The sequence below is a fragment of the Anopheles coluzzii genome, chromosome 3, assembly GCF_943734685.1.
Source record: "Anopheles coluzzii chromosome 3, AcolN3, whole genome shotgun sequence".
NCBI lineage: Eukaryota > Metazoa > Arthropoda > Insecta > Diptera > Culicidae > Anopheles > Anopheles coluzzii.
The window spans coordinates 28,616,478-28,641,584 of record NC_064671.1 but is presented as its reverse complement, the minus strand read 5'-3'; the positions used below and the strand labels follow the sequence as shown (position 1 = coordinate 28,641,584).

Sequence of the window (25,107 nt, the reverse complement as noted above, 5' to 3'; positions counted from 1 at the left end):
TCGCTCGTAGTTTGAATACAAGTGGAAGCATTGTTGCACTTAAGCCTCCGCTCCAATCTGCGATAGACAGTGCTGGCAATCGAGCGCGTACAGACGATGGGCCAAAAGGGGTATAGAAATTTATGATTGTGAAGCTTTTACCGACCACAATCCAACCACCGCTCGCTCCGCCTCGAAGAAGAATCGTGACTAATGAAAATGTGAACCTCCCATGATCTATGCTCGAGCTCTGTCCGGGGTAGGAAGCACGATGAATGGCGTGATAGTGCAGCGGGCAGGAGGAGGGATACAATGACGCTTCACGGGTACACTAGGGGGGGTTTTCTAGTGCGCCGTAGATTGCCGCCTCGCTGGTCACGTTCCGAAAGTGAAATTGATTTATCCGTCCGAGCTCACGGTTGGAATTAGTTTACTTTATTTCCCCTCCGCTGGCGGGCTGCGAAGGGTAGCCGTTAGGGAAAAGCAACAGTGTATCTGTGTGTGTGTGTGTGTTCATGTTAGTCTATTGCCCGCTCGGAGCACCACACTCTAATGAGTACCTAATCAATTGCCTAATCGAATGTCTCTTCACTTTCGTTTCAGGTAAGTGTGCAAATATTTTGCTTCCTGCTTTTTTTCTACACTCCCGCGCTCATCTGCTCGTTGAAGTGTGCTCGCGAAATTGCGCGAAGGCGGAAGCTGACTGACGGGTTGGAAAAATCTGCACGTAAACCCGAACACACCTCCCCTTGTTGAACGCGAATGGCACAAGCAATGCAAACAAACGCTGCGAACGGCCGGACCCGGGACAAACAAACAAACCGACAAGCAAACTCATTCGTAGTGTGGACCAGCGCCTCTCCCTCGGTGGTGCAATGAGGGTTTTGAAAAATCGAGGACATCGAGATTTTCTTTTCATCTGCCACACTTTTTAGACGTCTGAATAGAGAGAGAGAGACATAGAGGAACAGAGAAAGGCATCGTTCGTAAGTAGGCAAAAACAATTCGATTGCGCTTTGAAGGCTGACCGTGCGAAGAAGCAACAGCCTGAAGAATGGTGTCAGTGATATCATCTCACGTTTGACAGCTGCTATGGCCACCACAACTTTCGCTGCGAAATTGCACCAGATCTACTTCAGATCTGTGTGTTTTTTGTAAGACAGGTTCTGCAATTTGTTGAACCTCACTTTAATATGCCACAATTTCATCTTAAACAGACGTCTGAGATTGCAATTGCTGAAATACGATAGTTTTCAGAATTTTGTCAGAATCGGTATGACAGGTTCGCCTTTTTGTAATTCGACCCCCGTCCTAACCTTGATGGCACGTATCTCGCACAGATATGATGCCCAGCTCGCGCCCGTCGGTTTGTATCAGCTTCGAGTGGGGCTTGTTTGTTTTAATAACGTGACAAGTGCGCTGCAAAATTGCGCTGAAATTCTCGCTCGGCCTCTTACGGTGGACCTTTCAGAAGACATCGAAAAAACAGTGCAAAAAGAATGGTTGCTACGGGTGTCGGTTTACAGTTGACCGAGAGCAGGCTGGTGTTGCCCTTTCTCTTCAGAATCTCGTTTGGCGGTGCCTTTCCCTTTGCTGCTCCAATTTTGTCGCAATATCAGTCGCCTCGGAAAGCTTCTTGAGCGTGTTGCTTCAGCAAATGTTGGCACGCTTGCGCTTGTGTTGCGACGTCTGGTTTCGGTGTTTGGGAAGGCAGTCACGAACAGTCACCGAACGAGAAGCGCTTTTGCGAAGGGTACAGAGCCAAGCTGATTGTTTGGTTCGTTCGTTCCACCATTAGCTCGGGCCCGGGTTTTATTGCCCATCCGAACGTTAATTAATATGGTGGCGTTACGGATTATTTTTATTGTTTTCGCTGTTTGGTGTTTTACCGCCGCCCAGCAATGTGGTTGTGGCCTGGCGGAGGAGCATTGTGCGAAAAGTTCACTAACCACACTGCTTCGAACAAGACGCTGGTACCCCCTCGGCTCCTGGTGTGGCGGTTGGAGCTTGCCGAAGCGTGAAAACAATAGGTTGGTTTTTCAGCCAGGGCTTTCCTTTTCTTTTTGCCCGTCCCCCGAACAATGTCTGCTGGACCTTCACTCTTGTGCGCCTGTCATCCGCCGCCATGCCCGTCGTGGATGGCGTTTCAATGGCACCCGAGCGGCACTTGCAATAAATTCGCCAATTGAATTATGGTCCTAACGGTGTGGACGGTGTACCACCGTTCTCGCCATCATGTACACACAGATACACACACACACTTGATTGTTTGTGAATGCTTGCGTAAATTAGAAGACTATAGAAGTAAAAAAAGCGATAAGCCACTCAATCTTCTCCGGGGCCAAGAAGGGGACTCGAGAAGGCGAGTGAATGTCTGATGCAATAGTTATTTCCTGTTTAAGCGTTATGCGGGGATAAGAGAGGCAGAGTGAAATATTGTGGTAAAAACAATCACTGAAAGGGAAAACAATGGAAATCCTGTCGTATGAACACGACTTCTTGATGATGGGAACTTTGTTTGGGATTTGTTGGGTTAAAAATAGTGACCCTGAAAATGTTCAAGAAAGTTTCCAGTGTTCGGAGGTTCGGTAGAAAGGGAAGGCTAAGAACTTGCAATTAATCATCTCTTAAACAGCATCTGAGCAAAACAGAACAGGTACCGGAGATGTTGCGTTATTACTCTGAGTTCAGGAGTTGAATATTGTAACTGAAGATACGGGTTCAATTATACAGCAAGAGCTAGTTTTACGACTCATTTCAAGACGACTCAAGTCATTCAGTTTCCAATCCGACTAAAGACTCACTCAGAGTTAATTGAGTTACTAAACAGTTTGGCTCAAGTCAGATGAGTGGAATCACAAAAAAGTATATCGCTAGTCGGCTCAGGGCCTTGGGTAAGTTGAATCACAAAAGGCTAAGACACTATGACACTCTCCAGGATTAGTTTATGTATTTATTTGTGAATCTTTAAAGAGTGGGTTCAGCCCGTTTTTCAAATCTATTTTCATTCTTGTATTCTGATTCCACTTAGCTCAAATTAACTCAATTTCAACGAATCTGCAAAATGATTACTCAGATATCTGTTTGGTAGTTCCCGCATTGATGCTACTGAATGCTACCAACAAATCTTACCATACTGAGTTTCCTTAAACATATTCCTGCATATAGAACTTATCAGACACGAACTTCTGCTTTGCCGTTAGCCGTCCGTATTGTACTTTGCACAAGTACGACCCTCACTACAAGCATGTACGTCGGAAGTAAGACTCCTGAGTTCTGACAGACAGACTGGACAGCGGGTGAGCAACAATTGGCTGTCAGGCAATCACGAGTACCTCACAGCAAAACCGCTTGCAGACGTCAATATCTACAGAGGCCGTCGTCTAACATCGTCCAGCGGGGGACAACACTCGCAACACACTCTCGATTTGACCGCTAGCGTGTGTTTTTCGTGATGTGGTGTCGCGTGATTGACATTGACACCGTGTCAGAGTCGTGCTTGATAAGTATATGCCGCTCTTTTTTTTGCGCTGCTTCTTTTCGATTTGTTTGTTTACTGGTTTACTCTAGACCGGAGGGCCCAATAGAATCGCGCAACCTAAACCATGCTATAGCCTAGGTGGTCCTAGCGAGGTCGATTGCAGACAGCCTGTCGAGAGAGCAACACCATGTACGAACACGGTGTACCGATCAGCGCTCTAAGGTCAGCCACTGCTGGAATACCGATTAGTAGTCGACCACCAGGCCCGGAGAGTTGCTGTCTCGCTGGCCAGTATCCGTTTAGTATCAGACGTGATTTACTTTAAAAGTCGCCTCATTACCATAGTGCATGTGCGGAAGTTTGCGTGGAACGAAAGCGTGCGAAGGAAGTTTATTGGCCTAGAAACACCATGAACCCCGCCGTGGTCGTCAGCACTAACTAATTGCTTTAGCGGATTAGAATAATCGACAGCGGTGACAAGCGGCTGTGGTGCGAAAACTGGCAGCAGATTATGACACGCTCAGCACAGCTAATTGTTCACTGTCAACTGCCGATCGGCGGCAATAAATAGTAATCCGGGCGGTGGCGGATGTTTAACGATTGCGCGTTTGCACGTTTTATGCAAATGTTCTCACAATACGTCAGAGAAATGGGTCCGGAGAAATGTTCAGCAGATGGTTCGTACCGTTTAATGTCACTTTATGCATTTATTAGCTTTATTTTGGGGAAGTGACCATATCGATAGTTACCCTATTATAACCTGGAGCAATGGCATTATTGCCAATTAGTATGCAATTCTCGTACAAATGCGTTTGTAATTAAATTCGATGAAATGATACTGATTGGAATTCGAAGAACGTTTGCAATTTATTCGAGAGTACAAAATTGCAACAAATCCCTGAAAACTTGTGGTGCAGTTCAGGCAGTGATTGGATTTAAAGCCAATCTCATCCAGCTCTTTTGTTAGCTACACCTGTGGTCTGTACTTTTACCTCAAACTTCACCTCCCCTAGCCGAGTTGAACTTTCAGCTTTCTTCCTTTCAACCCGCCGCCCGTGGACGGACGGGGAAAATTTGTGCCAATCATTCCCAGTACCTTCCATCCCCGAACCGGTCCCTGAAGTTGCACAACCTGTTGGACGTGCACGCCACACACACACACGCAGTCTCCTCGCCAACAGCGAGATACGAATCTGCTCTAATTAATGAACAGTCGTCACTGGCATGCGATAGGGACGGCATTTGGCGCTAGAAGAACCGCCCCCATTCCATTCACTTGGCCAGCAGCAGCGCCAGCACAGGCGGTCGGCGGATTCCTTTGGCGCGCGCCCAAGGTGTACATTGTGATTGAGCTTTAAAGTACGCCGCCAACCCCTGCGGTGGTTATAGAGCGTCCGTCCGGCACAAAGTTCGACCCCCTTTTGTGATCGAATAAAGCAAACCGGCGAAGGAAGCAATATTTCATCCACAACAAACTTCTGCTACCGTACGGGTTAATGGTGGTGGTGGCCAGGTGGAATCTGTTATACTGCTGCCGGATATTTCCATTTAGCCACAGCGAAGCAGCAGAGAGAGAGAGGTTTGATTATTCGTGGTAAAATATTTGAACAGGTGTACGGACGAATCTATTTGCTTTGTCGGTGTGTGTGGTTGTAATTTGTCTGCTTTAAGGCAGCACTTTAAAGCACAGAGTAAATCTTACTTCTTAGCTTGTTAGATCGTAGAGCGTAAAGTCTAATTAATAGACGGCAAACAGGCGAAGTAATGATGTTTAATTTCATGCTGCACGAATTTCGGACATTACAAGTACGTTCCAAGCCATTTCTAAGAAACCGTGTATAAGCCGAACTAACTAGAGGATGGTGGGAAAATTCTACCCTATTAGAACGTGGCCATAAGCTGGAACTAATGCCTTTTGATGATGTTTCCTGCTTTCCGAAACGTTCCCAGGCTACTTGGAGAACGTTGCAAACTGAGCTCACTGTCGATTCGTTCGAATCGAAAAGCATTTTAATCGGCACTCGAGTAGTGAACCAGTGGACAGCAACGTATCTCGTTTACTGACATGTAAATTTTCCCATTTTTTTTGTAAGTATTTATCTGTCAAGCTTATTTTTTCCAGTTTTTATAAGCTTAGTGTTGATATTTTAAACAATAAACTGAATACACCCCAATAAGCCTAAAAATGAACATATGTACGTCAAATTGTATAACTTTAGGCGCGGGATTCTGTGATGCGTTCGACGGTGTAATGAGTTTTGAGATATATTTAGACTTATACTTATTTTGAAACATATTTCTCTACCACTGACCTACCTCTGATGTTGCGGTTTTGTTACAGCTTAAATATCTCATTTGAAAACCCATTCAACGGGAACGAACGAATGCTACGCAACGCTTTGCAAAGATTCTATTGAACAGTGCTGTAGCCCAGGAAGCAGCTGCATAAAATTACATCCTCAAAATGCTCGTGGAATTCTTACTGTTTTGCTTGCAAACGTCCGGGAAAACAGGGAATTTACCAAGAGCGAAATACCTACCGGCAACTGTTGCATCGAGAGAACTATTTTCTCACTTGCACCTGCGGATGTAAAATGCATTCCCCACTCCTCCAGCTCTGAGAAGAGGGGTTGTTTTTCCGAACAGTGTACCGAGTTGAGTCTCGCCGTTCGGAAAATGATGGCGATTTGCTAGCGCTCCAAGCGTTCCCATGGCACCGCACCCCAGCGGATGCCTTTGCTCGCTTCGCCGTAATTGGCTAGTGAATCCACCCGAACCGAAGAATGCAACAGTTAGTCGAAGATATAACAGATACCAGGCGAGAGATGGATAATTTGCTCGATAAAGGAAAAGCACAAAAAAATGCTTGCACACCTATTAGGGTGCAATTTATGTTATGTTTTTCCCAACTCTTGCTCTCTTAATTAACTCAGTAGCGTTTAGCAAACGCTAAGCGGTTACAATTGTTTTGTAATGGATCATGGGCAACAACAGGAACAACGGCACCAAAGGCCGGGGGCCGTCTTCCGGTGTAAAACTGTGAAGATATAATGCCATTGCGTAACGATAAAGAGAAAAACACGGGGTGGCAGGAGGAGATCGCTCGTCTGAATGAGCTAATTGATTTAAGCGCTAAGCCACCCTCTACTCTCTGAAGTTCAGAACAGTAGGGTGTTGTACCTGTGTGTGAGTGGTTTTAATACCATTATAAAATGATTTAATGGGTGTTGAGTCCGCACGGTTCGACGTTCGAAACTGCACGTAAATTAATTATTTATGAACGTATTTCGTATGCCCGTAGGGGTCTTTCGGGTGTCCATGCTGTAACGGTGAGGCCGTTACGTTGCGTTAGTCACACGCAGGAGACAGGGGCAGGCTATCGTAGATCTCGCCAAACAAACATGAAAAATCAGCGTTAAACAAGCAAACCGTACCTCTGTCTCTCTCTCTCTCTCGACCAATTACACTAATTAAGCCAAATGCCGCACGACGGTGTGCGCATACATTTGTGCGAGACTGCCACCACATGTGCATTTGCGCTGTACGATCAATTAAATCGTAAATTTTTATAACCCCTCTGTCGGTCAGGGAACAATCGATTTCCAGCGGTGCCAGCTTCCGACTCGGGTTGTGTCGCCTGCTGGAGTGATGCGGAAAATTTCCAATCAGTTTCCAATAATTCCTTCTGTTTTTTGTGTGGCCTGTTTCCTTCCACTGATTTCCCATACATTACCGTCAAGAGGGGATTATCTCATTTCCAGCTCCGAGTATTGTTCGGTCCATCCTGGGACTATTGCCAGCGTGTGCAGTTGAAATGAAAAATGCTTCCAATGCTGGTGGATCCCGGGACGAACGGCGCGCATGACACAATACCCTGAACTTGGCAATGGCATTTTCTATTTACATCTAGCTACGGTCAGAGCGAGTTTGCGCCGGGCTTTTGCATCACACCGGGACGATGCACGACAGCTAGTGCACCGGAATGGTAATTTATGGCATTCGATCTGCTCCCCCATTGCAAATGTGTTGCCCTAACGGGGAGCACCTTTATCCTTCGGCTAGAAGGCTGCCCATGCTTTACGCAGGGTTAACGCAGGGGGATGTGAACCTTATTATTGTTTATGCATCGATCCCTGGGCCTGTGTGATATTATTATGATAAAATATGCTGCACTGATTGGCAAACTTGTGTGAGCAAACATTTGGAGGGCGGGGGACTTCCCGGTGACCCTTTTCGGTCCGATGCGAAGAGAGGTTATGCGGGAGGCACGAAATGAAACGCCTGTTCTCTGCCGGTTGTTAATTGGACTCGTACGAGCGGTCGCGCAAAGCATCCCTTGGGGATATTCTGGAGTTAATTAAACACAAACACAAACGCCAATCGTTATAATGTTCGGTCCTGACGGGATGGATAGGGAGGCCTTTCATTTTAAAGCTTCAACTCCAGCAGGATGGAGTGTGGAGTTCGTTTGGTTTCTGCGCAAAATTTAATTTCCAACAGGCCAATGAATTGGCTGATTTCACGTTCCGCATTTACAGTGCGGAAGGCTGTTATGCAACAAGATAAAGCCGCTAATGCCCTACGCAATCAGTAGAACCTGTTTCGCCCGGGACTGTTTCATTGGAGAGTCGGCCATTGAGTTCGTTTGTTTGTTTACTTTCGGATCAAACCGATCCCGACTCCCATGGCAGCAGAGAAGGCTTACATACGTGAACATGGCCACCGTGGAAGTGTTTGTACGTTCTTTTTAGTTTTTTGGAAATATTCTCCATGTCCGCAAACAACGCTCCACATGGGGAGGAGACATCCCTCTCCCGGCCGGATGGAATGTGGCCAGTGTTCTAAAGTGGCCTCAGCCTGTTTTACTGATGTCATTCTGCCAGAAGCTTCGTACGCGGTGCGAGTGGTGTGTAGTAGTGGCGATGGGGGAATTCGGGTGCACAGCTTAAGCTGCCAAAGCTAAAACTGACAGCGGTCATATTTTTGTGCTACCACCCCCGAACTGTTGTTGATGCCCCTTGACAACTGTCAGCGAGAGTAAAATTCAGTGAGCTTTTTTTGTGTGTGTGTTTTGTTGTTTTAGTGGATTTTTTCCGTTTTTTTTTTCTTACAAAAAGTGGACCACCACAAGTCAAGTGTTGACGGACGTTTTTGAAAGCTTCTGCTGGATCGTAATGGCAGCCTCTCTTGACGGGAAATGGATGTTTTAGGATGGGATGACTGATGACCCGAACGCCGGAGCCGTACTGTCTGTGTATCTGTGCGCTTCTGCGAATGTGCCATAGGAATGCGCCGGGGAATGCCCGAATTGTGTTGAGAGGAACGGTCATTAGCAGCAGCAGCAGCAGCACCGTATAGACAAGAGTAATTGACGAGCACAATGCCGTCCCTTGTGCGAGTGTGTGTGTGTGAGGTTTGAGTGCTTATTCGTTCGATATTGTTCGCAACTGATCATCATATAGTGGCATTGTCCTCGATCTACCCAATAGCGCAGTCGATTGCACGCTTGTAAGCTACACTCGGGGACTTGGTTTCAAATCTCGCTCTCTCATGATTGATTGTGGATCAAATCAATAAACTGTGTTACAATGTGTAACTATTTGTAGGATTTCGTTTCAACCTCACTGTTTACAACAGATAACAGATACGAGATGGATGAGAGAAGCTACACGAGTCCACGAAATATTTCCCCAATGACAATTAATTTGGTTACTGGCGGCTTTCCTGAACGTTGATCACTAAGGCTACTCCCGCACGGTTGAAAGAGACCACCGCTGTATACTAAAATTACAGAATTAGGCATCTACGCCAACCTCTGGTGATTGTGTGTAGCTCAACTTTCACGTACATTGATTGGTGGCCGTCCATTTATCTCCCTTTGCCATGCCAAAGCAGTAAGTAATAGGAAACCGACCCTCTCCTGCACGGTCCTGTGCCATTACCTGTGAGTACTCGGGTTTACCTACGTTATACGGGGTTGTAAGTTATGACGTTCGGGGTTGGTAATTTATGGGCAAATCAGCTCACAACTCACCGGGTGCCCCCGCTATCGCCTCTCATGCTTTCTTTCCACCTCCGCCAACAGCCATAATATCACACCGGAGTCGGTGTGTCCTACTCGGCGTCATACGCTGGTTCTGTCACCATTTGAGAGATAGAGAGACATACACACACACACACACTCTGGGGACAAAAACTTCGCCCCCTTTGCAACCGTTGCGGGCGAGAGTTTTGTTTGCGAGCGGAAACATTTATAATAATTTTGCACAAAACCCGTACCGACTTTTATTATTCATACGAAAATGGAAACGAATGCAGGTTGCGGAGGGGCACTCGCTTTCAGTAGCCACTTTTTCTTACTTATTCTTGGGACATTCACGGGGGGAGCTGATGGCTGCTGCTGGTATGAGCAATAGGTTTCGTTTGGAGTTATTGCTGAACGATTTATTAGATATTGACGAGCCCGAACCGACGGCGTTAGTTTTTGGGTCACAGGTAAAACCAGAGGGTATCGCACGATCGTCGCAAAGGAACAGGAAGCAAAGGTGTTTCGTGTGCGATGTGGATGCCCTTGTTTGTGGGTGCCTGTTCGGACGACGACGGTACGCGGAGACCTCCTACGCGCGAGTTGTCGCCCCGTTGCGCTGAGTGTCTTGCCGTGTTGTGACATTCGAGACCGCGCAGTGTCCAGAGGTGCGAAGGCCCTTTTTCTAAATCGGTGTGATGTATGGATTGCGCACACGGCATGATTTCCACCGATGATGACGACAACAACCGGAGCAACTTATATCTGTATGTGTGGTGTTTGTTTTTGGTTTGTTGAGGGGTTGAGAGTTAGTTTGAAGTGCCTAGCTTTGCGGGTAACTTTTAGCAGCTAACGACTGTTTGATCCGTTCGAGATGAGGTGACTAATGGACGGATTTTGATGCGTTCAGAGAGGAAGATGTGATATGATGGTCTGGTCGTGAATGGCGCAGTTTGTGATGTGAAATCTTCCGTAAATCCAGCATTGGTGAATTATTAATGGGAATGCTCACACAGGCAGTGTGGGCGGTTTATGATAAAGATGGGTACCTTATCGTACCCACCACATTACCTCATCGGAACTTATTGAAAGATAAACACGTCTGTTTATAGGCTGTGGAAATAGGTGTGTTAGTGCCCGTTTGTCTGATATGCTAGACGAGTTGCGTGATTTATTGGCGGGGAGGGCCCTTGCATTGTGATTCTAATCCTTATTGAATTAAGCGATAAGCACATATGGGACCGACCCGATATGGTAACGCGCCAGTTAATTTAGCTGTCAGTAGATATGTTTAACGATTATTTGTGTGCTCCGATGGGGCGATTTGAAATTTTCAATAATTTTTGTAAACAGACGACGAACCCCCATGGCTTCATCTTTTATGAACTCTCCAGCGTCCTCCAGCGTTTAACGACACAGCACCATAAACGCTACGAACCTCTGCTTGCTTGAACACTTGTCTACACGTTTTCTCCAACAGTTTGCTTTGCCATTATCGTGTCCCCGTTTTGTGTTTCGCGAGTTAATAGTTTGACTTTTCGCACCTTTTCGATTTGCTCTTTCTTTAACTTACCGAGCTTTTGCTGTGGCTGGGTTGGAGTTGTTTTTTTTCTGTTGCTGCTCTTCTCGTTTGCTACTTCGTGACCTAATATTGACACTAGTTTACTAAGTTTTGCGTGTTTCATTTAGAGCTTTCTCGATCCTGCGTTCAATTGACAAAACTTATTATATGTGCATGTATGTGTGTGTGACGTTTTTCTTGTTTTTTTTTTTTTTAATATGTGTGTGTTTTATTGTTTTCATTTATTTTTTATGTTATGTATGCCACTCGCCACTACCACTGTTGCTTGCTGTTGTGTTGTTTTGCGTACCCGGGATGTCATTGAACTGCTGCCGCTCTTTTGGGGGAATACATCATCAGTACCTACTACATTCGACAGTAAAATGAGACGACCGAGCGATTCCGACTATAACAAAACACATCTGCCAGGTAAGAAGCCGTGTTTTTACTGTGTTTTTATGCATGTTGCGGTGTTTCTTTCAACAAATATTATTTTATTTTCATTTAGCGTTTCAAATGGTTTTTATCCTTTTTATGTTAACGTCAGTATTGGTCTTTTCTAAACTATCATAAATTGAAATCAGTTTTATAAAAAGACAATATCAAACTTTTAATGTGTTAAAGGTCGCCCTTTTCCCCTTTGTGACAGCTGCACTACCGGAACATCAAAACAATGCAATTTCCCGTTGTTAAATACACTAAAACGTAGCTCTGTCGCGTTAATCGAGATGAAACATTTCCTTTTGCCCTGCTGAGTGCTCGAAAGGTAACAAACAATTTCTAAAGTGGTTGTTAACGGGGAAAGTTATGCTCACAGCACCAATATCCGGCACGTCTTGTTAAGCTCTCGCTGTCGATGGTGCGATTTTCAATTTCCGAAACGCATAACTTCTGCTCGTTCTCGCAATACGCAATTGTCCCTTTGGCAGGAGCGTAATACACATAAATGTCATGTGTGTTAAGCGAGTGTGCGTTTTTTATGAATCTTTTTCGAAAATCTTGTAACCCATCGAAATTGTTTTCTACCGTAGAGCATGTTTGAGTTCATCAAGAGCTCCCGCGGCTGTGCAAGTTAAATTAGATTTTAAAACTCTCGCGGTAGTTATAATCCAACCCCGGTCGTTCTTTTGTCTTCTTTTCTTCGAATTTATTTCAATTTGAAACGCATCACCCAGCGCTGGATGGAAATGGGACGGCAAATGCCCCACCGTCACTATTACGTTCGTGAAGGATTAACACTTTGTGATATGGTGCGGCGCAAATCGGCGTCCATTCCTTCAGCACCCGAACGGTTATTTGATATCGCGTGAATCTCGTCTTTAGCACGTTTTCCGTGCCGTAATCGCACCTGCAGCGGAGGACGCGGGTGATTGATGGGTTGTTGTTGTGCCACGGCCAGAAGCCGAAGTGGCTCGAGTGTTCAAGCTCGGTCGGTTGCAAAATGGGCGAGAACGTTGATCGAATTACAACTCCATTATTCCAGTAACCCGTCGATGCGTGCTGCCATGCCGTGGCAAAGGGTCTAGCTGCTGAAATTAGATCACCAGCGAAGCTCTTGTTCCAGGTGTTTGCCATCCTCTCCTTGTCAGAGGGTAATCTTTCGGTTTCGGTAGCTGGTTGGGGACTTTAATTGTCGGACGAACAATGGATAGAATGTGTGTGTGTTTGTGTGTGGTGTTTTCACACTATTTGATGTGGGTGTGTAGACCGCTGACCACAATTCGGTGTTTGTTGTTTTGTTGTAGATAATTAAAAGACCTTACTGAAAATTCAAAAGCTCTCCGAAAACATTCGGGGATGCTGGATATGTTGTAGATAAAATTCTGGATAGAAGGGATTATAATTAGCTTTGATAGACTTCAAACTCTGGAAAGACGAGTACTCACAAAATTTGTTTTATTCAGTAGGTAATATTGTTTTAAATTAATCACTAGTATTAAATAATGTTGTATTCTGATTAGTTTGTAGTTTGTTGTGTTGTTTGTGCATGTTTCTCATTATATGTTCTTGTTTTTTTCTTTCTCTTTTTATCGTTTGTTTCTTTTTTGTTTATTTTATCTTCTTTTTTTGTATCCATATATTCCCTTCCTGATGCATTCTTATTTTAATTGATGTTCATTTACCAATTACACCGCTTAATCGACGGCTTTTCCTCCATTTCGCTCTACCATAACCACCGACTGCTGCTACGAACTGCTGTCACGAACCATTAATATTCCTTTGTTTCTAACTAACGACCCACCGACCGACACCTCTATTTGTTAATCGAACACCTTAACTACTATTTGCATTGTGTCGCTGGTAACCCACTGGCCCACGCGCTCGACACAACAAAACCAAACTACCGTCCAAACACACGTAACGCACGTAACCGTGACGTGACGATATAACGAAATGAAAATCCCAAACAAAAAACGAAATAATATATTAATAATCACTCGAACAACATGTCAATCATCTGTCACGCGACATGGCTATATATGTGTGTGTGTGTGTGGACCTCTTCCCAATGTGGCTGGGCGGAACGGTTTTTGGCCACCTGCTGCACCGGAACCTGTTGACTTGGTGCGACAATGACGGACGACGAATAAAAACACGTTTTGGGGCTCAATTCTAACGCATTGACACCTGCAATTTACAAATTCGCCTACCGACCTACCGACCGACTGACCTACTGTGTGTAACTGGGACTTGGGGGGGAACCGCAAAACTAACGCAAATGACTAAACACACACACGCGCGAACACCGCGTGCCATCGCCGGTCGCGTAGATGTGGACGAAGAAAGCGAAACCGATCTGGCGTTCGAGCGGCCCATCTCCGCCAGATCGTCCCACTCGCCGGACTCTGGGTTCCGGAGCAGTCGCTCCGATCGTAAGACTTCCAGTAAGTAGCAGTAACCCATATGGGTAGTTACGGGGGACAACACAAGTGACTGACACACGAGAAACAAGCGACTAAAACATGGTTTGAAAGTGGATTTTTGAAGGGCTTTTTCAAATGGTTCAGGAACAGAAATTGTAGGTCTGCGTTATCATAAATAGGGAGTTTGCTGTTCAGGTTATTGGAATGATATTTTTGCAAAATTTGCCAGGTTTTCTACCGACATTCAGTGTTATATATCTGATAAAATTTAGCTTAACCATTGCCTGTCCTATGCACACTTGTACTGCTGGTACAAAGAATTCGCTTCATCTATTTTACCACTAACCTGTCGTGGGGAAGATCTTTTCATCTTCAACATTCTTAAACCTGTAATTCTGAAAATGAATTTCCATTTCTCAGGTTAGTCTAGGGTTTGAAGCTTTCCGTTGAGACTTTTATGGAAACTCCTCGAGTAGCTCATTCTCATCAACCGTAACGTCCATTAGCTAACATTTGTTGCGCTTGTCAGTTTAGTTGTTTATCGTAGCAATTAACATCCCCGTAGCCTGTAGCCTGGGTAGGATTAGTTGCCAGAAAGAGGAACCTCTCAAGCACGAGCGCTGTTTTGCTTACCCAAATGTGTTTTGTTTTTCGTTTTATTTTCCCGTTTATGCTATCATCCCTGTGTGTGTGTATTGTGTTCCTGTTCCTGCAACACGCGCCTGCATTATGTTGTCCACCGTGTGTTAATGCACCGCTGATCATGTGCGCCTGTGCATCCTGTTGTGTGTCTGTTTGTTGCCCGCTTTCGTTGGTATTTTCTCCATCTCCCTCTCCATTTTGTCAACGCTTTAAATGCACAAACACACACACACGTGCCCGCGCCTACATCCAAACATCATCCCGCCATGTGCCGGTGGAAAAACACTTGTCGCGCGTTTATGTGCGGATCACAGGCGCCTCCACCGGCTCCGACGTGTACTGGGAGGCCACCGGAAGGCGTAGAAGCTCAGGTAAATCGTTGCACACGTCCACACGCCCATCCACTCTCTTGGTGCATTTGGTGCGGCTTTGTCACAGGAGCTTCCATGCCTTTCCACACGCTCACAACCTAACCGGTAACGAACCGAACAAAGGTGGCTTTGCCTCGTTGGTGCTTTCGGTGTCTTTGCACTAACGCTGCGAAGTTGCCTTGTGCAGCAAAGAACGGATGCAAGGACAACCGTCTCCCCTCTCTTCAGTGGTAGCAAAATTATGTCTTTCCAGGTTTAATATTTTCAAGCGGTTTAAGTGGGAATGTAGTTGGAGCGAGCGCTCTCGCACCTCTCACTAATTAATGCTTCTTATGAATCCCTAGTGCATGTGCATGTGGTTTTGCTCCGGTGATGTGCCCGGGATGCTTCATTAATAGGCGGGCAAGGATAATTAAGTCTCCGGGACTGGGTTTGCTTTAAAGTGGGATGTGTTGCAGCATAATTGGAGCTAAATTTTTGCGTTCCTTTTTTAGGTTATTTTTTTCGATTGACGACGCTAAAATACTTGTTTCAGCAAACTTTAATATTAGCAAAGTTTACCTAAAACATTCTAACCAATTTCCAACCAACATTCTAACGACTGTTTTGAACTCATTTACTCATACACTCAACCATAAGTTAACGGGCGAACATACTTGTTTCGCCCCAAACGACTAATGAAGCTTTATTTACTGAATAATTCTTCGAAAAGCAATACTTTCTACCGAACTTCAAACACAAATTCGTAAAAAATATCATAAACTACTAAATTAATCGAAATAAAAGCCATCACTGACACAGCGGGATTAAAAAAAGCTCTCCGCATAACCATGGAAGCGAAAATGGTGTTTCAAGGGCGTCACTCTAATTATCGCTTGTAAAAGTGAACATTCTCTCTCTCTCGCAATCCCTCGACCGACTGCTCCGTGGCAAGCGAGGTGCTGATGCTGATGATGTTCTCGTTAGCAAAACGTAATACTCGCAGCTCGGCTCGTGTAACATTAGCGCGCTTGAGCAGGTTTAATTCGATCGATCGGATGTCCGATGCGTGTGCTCCAGGAAGAACGCTGCCAGCACGATATCCAATGGCTTGTTTGGTGCATTACATTTCTAACTTACCTTTCTCTTCTTTCTCTTCCCCCTCCACCGATTGGTTCATCCGAACGCTTCCAGATCAGGGCGCAGTGCTGACGGCGGACACGGACAGCTTCATCATCGGCCAGCGCGTCTGGGTCGGCGGCATCCGCCCGGGCCAGATTGCGTACATCGGCGAGACACACTTTGCGCCGGGCGAATGGGCCGGCGTCGTGCTGGACGAGCCGAACGGCAAGAACGATGGGTCGGTCGCCGGCAAGCGCTACTTCCAGTGCGAAGCGAAGAAGGGCGTCTTTTCGCGCCTGACGCGCCTAACGCGCGAACCGCTGGCGAATGCTGGCGGTGGCGGTGGTGACTCGACCGCCTCCACGCCGCTCGATGCGAGCTTCCGGTCGCTGACGTCACCGGCCCGGTCCGGCACCGTTTCGCCCACGCACAGCGTCCAGAGCTATGCCAGCAAATCGCCAGCGATGGCCGGAAGTAAGTAGCAGCAACGCTGGGCAGCTGGGAGGCGCACGTGTAAAGTGGCATTTTGTGCTAACATCTCTTCTCTCTTCTCTCTATCTCTCCCGCGGCTCACTGTTTACAGAGGCCGCCTCACTGAACGTCGGCGACCGGGTGATCGTCTCGTCCGGGTTCGGGTCGCGCCCGGGCATGCTGAAGTTTATCGGCGAAACGCAGTTCGCCAGCGGCACCTGGTGCGGCGTCCAGCTGGACGAGGCGAGCGGCAAGAACGACGGCACGGTGGACGGTGTCAGGTGCGTGTGTTTATGCGTGTTTATGCGTGTCCGTGATCTCTTTGCCCTCTCTAATCATAGTGCTTTCCACTTTTTTCACCACCTCTCGTTGCAGATACTTCGAGTGTCCGGCCAAGTACGGCATCTTTGTGCCGATTGCCAAGGTGACGCTGTCACCGTCGGCCCGCAAAACCTCGGCCCGGCTATCCCGGGCCAACTCGAAGGAGTCGCTCAACTCGCTGGCCACGATGAGCTCGATTGCGACCACGGCCACCTCCCGGCTCCGGATGAGCGCACAGGTATCGCTCGCTGCATGGTAGAAGAGTCGCCCTTACGAGTGGATTTTGGGGACCGCTCCCACACTGTTGTGTGCTGGGTCGTCCCTTCCAAGCTTGATTGCGAATTTGCGAGTGGCTTTTTGTTGTTGTTGTTGTGTGTGGTATTTTTGTTTCTTTCGTTTCGATATTGCAATCAAGCGCGTCTTTTTGCGCTTTGTAGCGATGATTGTATTTTTTTTTTTCGTTCAGTTTCCATGCCACAACTCAAACTAATATCTAACTTTCGTAAGCTCATTAACGTAGAATAATTCAACGCCACGGCAGAGGTGGCCCATGACCGAGCCGGTCGGAGTAGATATTTATAGCGAGAAGAAGCATTCTCGGGCTTGAGTGCTTGGAAAGAGCGCAGAAATATTCCCTACCCCACCCAAGTTCTTCGTCACTTCCGCTACCGGAAGGAATGCGTTAGTGTGTCCGGTACCGGGCTTTACAGTGGGGGGATGTTTCAACGTTCTTTACCACCATGCACGGGCCGCGCTATGGAAGCGATGATAAGCTCTAACCATCAATAACTAACCCAAGTATTATTCCACCGTCTCTATCTCTCTCTTACTCCCCCCACCATTTGGCGGAATGTTGCAGAGGAAATCCACGGTCAGCGCTGTGCCGTCGACACCGAAATCTTCCTTTTCGCTTCAGGTAGGACTTCCCCAACAAAAATGTTTATGAATTAATTTATGTTTTTAAATTGGCCGTTTGTTGTCGTTTCTTTGTTTTGGGATGCTTGCGTCCGGGTGGGTTTGAATGCTGCCCCTCCCAAATCGGGTGTTTTTGTTTTGTTTGTTTTACTGACTAATATGACTGACCATAATCATACCTCCTTCTGTCTCGTGCCGTGATCACGAGATGGGGTTTTGGGGGCTGATTGAACTACTAACTTTTGTAAAGACGTGTAATAAATTGTAGTTACTTCTAGATGTGTGTTGTACGTTTTTTTAAGGTGAATAGTTTTAAGATTTTGCTTTATTCAATTGTTACAAGAACTCTGAGGTGTATTTTTGAGGTTACAAAATAATTTCTGTAATATCTGTTTTTACTGTTGTCTCATTTCCATTAAGGAAGTGTACTTTTATCTCACTTATTAAGGTCGATGCTGAGGATTACATTTTTGAAGACATGTTTTCACTAAACTTCTGCAATAATAGGCAATCAAAACAAAAAAGTGATATTTTTGCATAATTTCTTTTGCCATTTTCTCACTGTAAGATTCGGTTTTGCCATAGCAGTATTACAGCTACAGAAGTGTTTCAATAATCCTGCCCATAATTATCATAGTCAAACGATCCATGCTTCTACATTAATTAGGACTTCCTTTGTATTAGATATACACCGATGATTCATGTAATATTAATGTATTATCAAAAAAGCAGTGTCAAATTTACTTTTTAAGCAAGATCTTAGTTTTCAGTTCAAATCAGATGATGCTCTTATTTGAAATGTTTTCAAAATCATACATTGTTAACGAAGAGATTCGTTAGTAACTGAAAAAAGTTTGCTTTTTATGTCAAATGGGCCTGAGAGCTTTGTTGAGCCTAATATCCCGACTGTAGGCCACATATAATTAATATTGGATGTAATAGTCTGAATATTGCTATTTATGTTTTTGACGTTAAATAGTATTAAAAAGGCCCATTTTATGTATCAATATGTTGCTGCTTTACAGTTCGGATACCTGTAAAACCGAGCTACAATTTGGAATTATGACACTCCTAGTTAATTAGTATTACTTTTTTTTGCAACCAAAAAAGCACAATAACGCCTGCATTTTTAGATAGCTGATCATTCTTCATGTAAATATTAGCACGAAATGTTTCGCATCTATATTCGCCCCGACACTTCAACCTCCGGGCGAAGTACTCCTTTTGGAAGGGAATATAAAAAGGTTCATTTAGCACGGATGTTGAATATTTATGCCAAAAGCCTCCCCGATGTCTCTGTTGACCAACCATTCTATTATGTTCTCGTGCTACTACCCTTGGCAGAGACAAACGCCAACGCGCCCCGAACCCTTGTAACGGATGACCTCGCCCGGTGTGTATTAACGGCGGGTGACTCGTGTCGTTCTTTGTCTGTGAACTTCGGACCTAACCCTCCAAAACCAGGAACCAAAAACGAAACCAGGTGGAAATGAATATCTGGCGACAATAATTTCTCATTATCTTCACTCCCACCCCAACTCCCGCACTCCAGCCAAAAGCTACTTCTGTGTGAAGCTGCTCTCACAATATGCCAAGAGTTTGTTTTCCAACTCAATGCTGTCATGCTCTTGACCGTGGCACAGTGACGTAGCATTAACGGGCGGGTTCTATTATTCACTCCCGGGAGATTGGGGTGAAGGGAAATTCGGGTATGTGGTTCGGACAGGGCGGAAGACGCCAACAAATATGTGTCGCTCGGCTACGAAGTTGACGAGCTGCTGACAGCGGTAAACATGAACGTGTTTTTATAGAGCTTTTGTTATTCGTTGGGAATTTGAAGAAGCTTTAAAAAAGGTGCTTGTACTGGAGCAAAACCAACCAAACGCAGCATTTTTCGCATTTACTGCAATCATAACATTAAACATTTGCCGCTCACAATTAGATGCCACATGATGGCATCGATTACAGCACAATTACTAACGGGTGAACCTTTTTCCCCTTGAGCAATCCGATCGAAACTGCAATTGATCAAGAAGCGCGGTCAGCCGGCCAATACAATCAAGCTACCGTACATGGAGCTCTACATGCTAGAGGAGGGATTTTCTGCTATGCCTGTGACCATATCGGGACGTGGACGTTCACTGACTATATCAGATTGACGCTACAGCAGTTTAAATCGAAACTGTTGTTGCTGGAGAGGCGATGTGAGCGTACGCAGGTGAACGCAGGGCTAGGCAAAATGAAACCTGCCCTGCCTGTGTTCGCATCAATTATTTCTACAGCGTTCCGCGAGTGAACAAGTGCACACACGCTTACCGATTGTAATCGATCACCCTTTGCGACTGTGTTGCCCACACACACACGTGGAGCAGGGTGCAAATGCAAATGATTACACCTCCCCCCTGCTGCATTATTTCGCAGATGCAGGGAGTCGGTTGTAGAACGGCATCCATTGTCGGTGTGTTAGCACTCATCAGGTGAGCACGATTGCGACATCAATATTTATTGCGGTTTTGTTGCTACGGTTTTAGTATTGCACACCGGGTCGTGTAATAAAGCTGGAAGAGTAACAGCACCCGCGGGATATGCTTGGGTCTGACGTAACAAGGAAATGAACAGTTCAAACTGCTTGGAGCAGAGGAGCATCAGATATGGATGTTCAAAGGAGAAGATCCGCCATATGTGATAAAACTGAATGAAGAAGAACAGTCAGTGCTCCTAGGTCATGTTCTATTATTCATCACTCATGAGATCAGTTATTGTTGATTGCAAAGCTGTGCAACTTTGTAGCAAAAAGAGTCTAAAAACCCCTTCACACACAGACATTCTGAAGCATTGCTTTTACAATTACTTGCAAAAATCGCGCACCTCAAGACTTTTTGACTTTTTCCCCTTTTTGCTGTTTGGGGTCGTGACAAAAACCATTGTCGCGTAGTTGGCATGCCGCGCCCTAAAAGGAAATTTTCAACAATATACTCTTGAGCCGGCGGGGAGTCGCTGACTTAATTGATCCGGTTGAACCTGTCAACTGCTGCGTGTAGCGACGACACGCCATGAAGAGAGGCAGTCGCTTTGGAAGTCATTAAACATTTCGGGTTCGTTGTCTGATTTCCTCGTCTTGGGATTGTTTACGACCATGCTCTTCTGCAAAGAAAAAAAAACAAGTCATCTACCTGTTACGATGTGCCTTGCGTGCGAACACAAAACCAAACCACGCCGAGTATCTCCAAAATGGGATCGACTTCACAAAGCAGCTCTCTTAGCACGCAGGTGCCTTTGTGGAGGGGTTCGGTGCAAAACGTTTATGTATCTCGGCTATTTGTGACTCAGAGCGTTGTCTTCGGAGCAGCGAGTGGGAGAGCGAGATTCAGAACCGTTTGGCTTAGGTGACACACTTTGCGAGTAGTAGTCGCACAGCTCTAATGGCGCACATTGTTCTGTGTGCCGTTTGTGGAGCGGCATTAGCGTGTGAGCTCACCCCCGTGTGTACCTGCCACAGGTTAGGGACAGGATCGTCTGTATATATTCTCTGTCAGGTGCATTTGGCATCCACCCAGCTCGGAGAGACCGGAGCAGGGTTTGAAGGCCAAAACCGATAGGTCACAGTGAACTGACGCTTGGGTGGCTTTGATGCGCGGGCGAGGACTTTGATTATTAGCAATTCATGGGTGCGGAATGCGCGCCCGATGACTGTAACTCGGTGTCTTTGTATACATCGGCCGATGCTCTTGAGGGTGGAGGTGATTATCGCTGGCGCCCACCAAACTTGGTCACACGATCCGTCCGTCCGAGCAGGAAGTTCGCTCGCGGTTTTATATGTATCCCAAACGCCACACTGAAGAGGGCGCGTGGGCGAGGTACACACAGTATCTTAATCTACCGTCGGTCCCATGAACGGCAAGCCGTGTGTCGGATGGGTGACTGATCGGGTACGCCACCACCACTGCCAGACCACTTGCGCGCTGTGGAGCTATGGTAGATCTTCTGAAGTCGCGTATCCATCAGTCGCAAACTTTGGACGCTGGACGACGGCTGCTGGCACTGGCTGAGTACGAGCTCTGGGTTAGGATAATGGACCACTACACTCCATTGCTGTGCAGGCTACAATTCCTGGTTGCTGATAGTGCGTTGTTATCAATGCTTGAGGTGCAGAAAATAAAGTTTGGCACTGTTTGTGTGTTGCTGTGGGCAGGGTTAGGGAGTGTTTTGTATCGTTGTTTCTTTTCTCGGGATAACTCTGTGTACAGAATACATGGTTTTATGTGTGTTTGCGTGTTGATTTTGACGAACGTATTGAGGAACCGTGGTCGAGGGTGTTTCCCTCGTGCCTCGTACGGTCGTAATGATGACGTTGGAATATATTTGAACAGTTGATTGGTTTGTTGTTGCGAAATCGTTTATCATTCCGTTGACGTAGTGTTGACGAAGTCATCGCTCGTCTTTTTGGTTCGATACGCCCCAGGGAGAGTTAACTCCCAGAACAAACCCGTGACGTAGTCCAATTTTGCATCGGCGTACTGAACGGAGGTAGTAATATTCTCGGGTTAGTTTAGTGTTTTTTGTTTTCCCAAAAAATAAAAGCCTTCTCTCGTGGAATGAAGTTTCAATGGCGGAAATTGAGGCTTTTGGTAGAAGACTTCCCAACGCACCGTTTAGAACTCAGGCACCGAGGGTTGTGGCTATGATGTTGGGAATTATTTTCGTTCCGGTTGATTTAAACGAAGCGAAAAGGGATGTCAGGGAAGGATTCATTCAAGCTGCGTCCGCTTATGGTAGAGCTTTTGCAGTACGAAGGCTGCAACCATCGTGCGCTCGTTTATCATTTCCCAAATGAGAACTCCTCGCAGCAGCAGTGCGAAAGACGTTTGTATTAAACGTCCGCAACTGTGTGTTGGGGCAAGAAAAATGAGCCAACAAATGGGCAAGCTCACTGTCGATGGGAACAATTAAGTTTCGCCCAGGCACACCCTGAACGAACACACCAAATTTCTTCATTCCGTTCGTCAAAAAGCTCCCCTGTGCGAAAGTTCATTGCGGAGTTGGTTTGGAGTTAATGTTCGGTTGCTCATTCAGGTCTCGCGTGTACCCAGCGCCTGGTGCGAGAACGAAAGAACAGCAAATTCATTAAATACCAAATGCCATAGCCTCAGTATAGTGATGGATTTTCGGGCTGTCGTCAGACTGCTGTGGCGCTGCCGGTTGGGAAGTCATCGACGGTCGGTTTTACTGATGAAGAGCATTTGTTTCGTTTGTCGGATTTGTTGACGACGGCACGCTGTTGCTCGTTCGTTCGTGCACAATTAAACCAACTCCTGCGGGTGTGTAGTTCCACACTTCCGACCCATCGGGGCCATTCCTTTAGCCGTGGGAACCGATGACGCCCAGTCACTGAAAGATGGATTTTCCTTCGTTAACGTTCGGCGCGTGTCGTGCGTGTACCGTCTGAGAAAAGGCACGCACACCCGATGCTTTTATGCTAACTAGTGTTTATGAAGCAGATTAGCAGATAGCAGAAGCAGCATCCGTTTCCACTTTTGCGAACGTGCGAACTCCTAATGATTAGCTTCGTGTCGTTGCCTGACTTTCGTAGCTCTACGCTTCCAAAGCTCCAAAGCGTCATGAAATATGACTCCCGCTGGCCCGGTGGTGGAAGAGACTGTCAACTCGTGGGGTGGGGGTTCCGAAAAAGGGTTTACGTAATTGCGTATGATTAAAGGCGATTAGCATATTTTATTGCCCTATGCGGTGGACCGGCGGCTTGAGAAGTCATCGACGGCAAGGGTAGAGCGAATGGTCCAGCACGCTGATGTTTTCGTGCTTCAATTTAGGAGTAATCTATCTATTTGCCCCCGGTTCGTACCAGTTTGCATCATGTGCGACTGATGATGAGTGTGCCGGAATTGATGTGTGTCTGTGTGCGTCTGTCAATTCAACATAAAATGCAAATAAATCTGCCACATTTGGGGCGTATAACTTTCGGGTGGAATGGTTTTAAGCCAGGATAGTTTATTCCATGTTATTCATGTCATGCGTCGTCATGTCGTTTGTCAACGGCTGGGAGGAAAGCATGTTCACATCCATTCCTTCCCATACCTTTGCATCCGAAAAGGGTCATTTGCACAGTGTTTGACACATTCATATTTAACGTCATGCATATTTGAGAGGGCTTGGAATAAATTAAAGTGATTGGGCTTGATTTGAAAGTCATACCACTTTTGGCTGGGGTAGTAGATATCACGCAAGTTTTCAGGATTCATGAGTACATTGGATATATGCTTTTGCTCTTATGTGCAATGTGACCAGACCGTATGATTTTCATAATGTTTGTTCGTTGGTTAAATGGTTTGCAAAGTTGAGATACTTGGATCTTATTGTTGGTGTACTTGGTATACGATGCTTTCAAAATGAAACGTCCATGTTTCTATTGTAACGATCGATCCGAGCTATCTGGTCTCATTCAGGATTGCTAGACTTATTTGCACCATGTAACTGTATAAGGGGACGGTCAGAATCAGAAGCGAACCACGCCTGGGCGATTCAACAAGGGCAAAAGCATACCAAGAGTTTGTAAATAATTACTGCTTAAAGATTTATCGCTTGCTACTATCTTTTACTGTTGATTTTAATGTCAATGTTTATGTTTTTGTCATGTGATTTCACCATGTGATGGTTAGGTTATTATATTCCAAGATAAATATTTAAATTTTCCGTTCGGCCCTGGAGCTAATCGTCAAATATATGATGTAGTTTATGGAGATACTGAAGCTATTCAATAAACCGAACATAGTCGGTGATCATCGAATTATTCATAGATCATAAAATACATCAGAGGATGGCTGCAATGTCAGCGGTGTCAATTCCAACAATGTGCAAGATGATGCGTCTTTCATAAGAACATCTAATTATCAGTTTATAGTATGAAATTAACTTCGCAAACCAATTAGATGACACGACACTGTTGTCGCTGAACTTTGCAAATAATGATGACAAATCTTGCAAATGAGATGAGAAGATGCATTGACAACGATTTTTTTTTAAATAATTGGCAATTACTTTGACTTCATTATGATTGAAAAAAAAAACAATCTTATGCATAATGTCTTATTGGAAGTAGCAATCCTGTATCATTGCGCTTTATATGATTATTATCCTCTTATTACAAGTACCTGATGTAAATGGTTGTTTGAAAACCGTTATATGAATTACAGTGGCCTAAAAAGTGAATGTTTTGCATTATAATTATACCTTCTTCTTCTTTAGCACAACAGCCGATGTTGGTCAAGGCCTGCCTGTACCACTAGTGGGCTTTTGCTTTCAATGACTATTGATTATCCGTAGCAGGATAGCCAGTCTTATGTATAGGGGCACGGTCCGTC

General features: G+C 45.6%; 1 protein-coding gene across 17 annotated transcripts in view; it reads left to right on the top strand.

Moving 5' to 3' along the window:
* The window catches only part of LOC120957303 (restin homolog), a 61,537-nt gene that overhangs the window by 22,736 nt on the left and 13,694 nt on the right, over positions 1 to 25,107 (top strand). For 8 of the 17 annotated variants that reach the window (XM_040379429.2, XM_049608687.1, XM_040379428.2 and 5 more), the window contains 7 exons: positions 11,407 to 11,475; positions 13,818 to 13,931; positions 14,867 to 14,923; positions 16,097 to 16,498; positions 16,608 to 16,776; positions 16,871 to 17,054; positions 17,676 to 17,732. In XM_040379429.2, coding sequence (XP_040235363.2) covers positions 11,407 to 11,475; positions 13,818 to 13,931; positions 14,867 to 14,923; positions 16,097 to 16,498; positions 16,608 to 16,776; positions 16,871 to 17,054; positions 17,676 to 17,732 — 1,052 coding nt within the window. The remainder of the gene's footprint in view (positions 1 to 11,406; positions 11,476 to 13,817; positions 13,932 to 14,866; positions 14,924 to 16,096; positions 16,499 to 16,607; positions 16,777 to 16,870; positions 17,055 to 17,675; positions 17,733 to 25,107) is intronic. The other 9 variants (XM_049608690.1, XM_049608689.1, XM_049608691.1 and 6 more) reach the window with 5 other exon arrangements.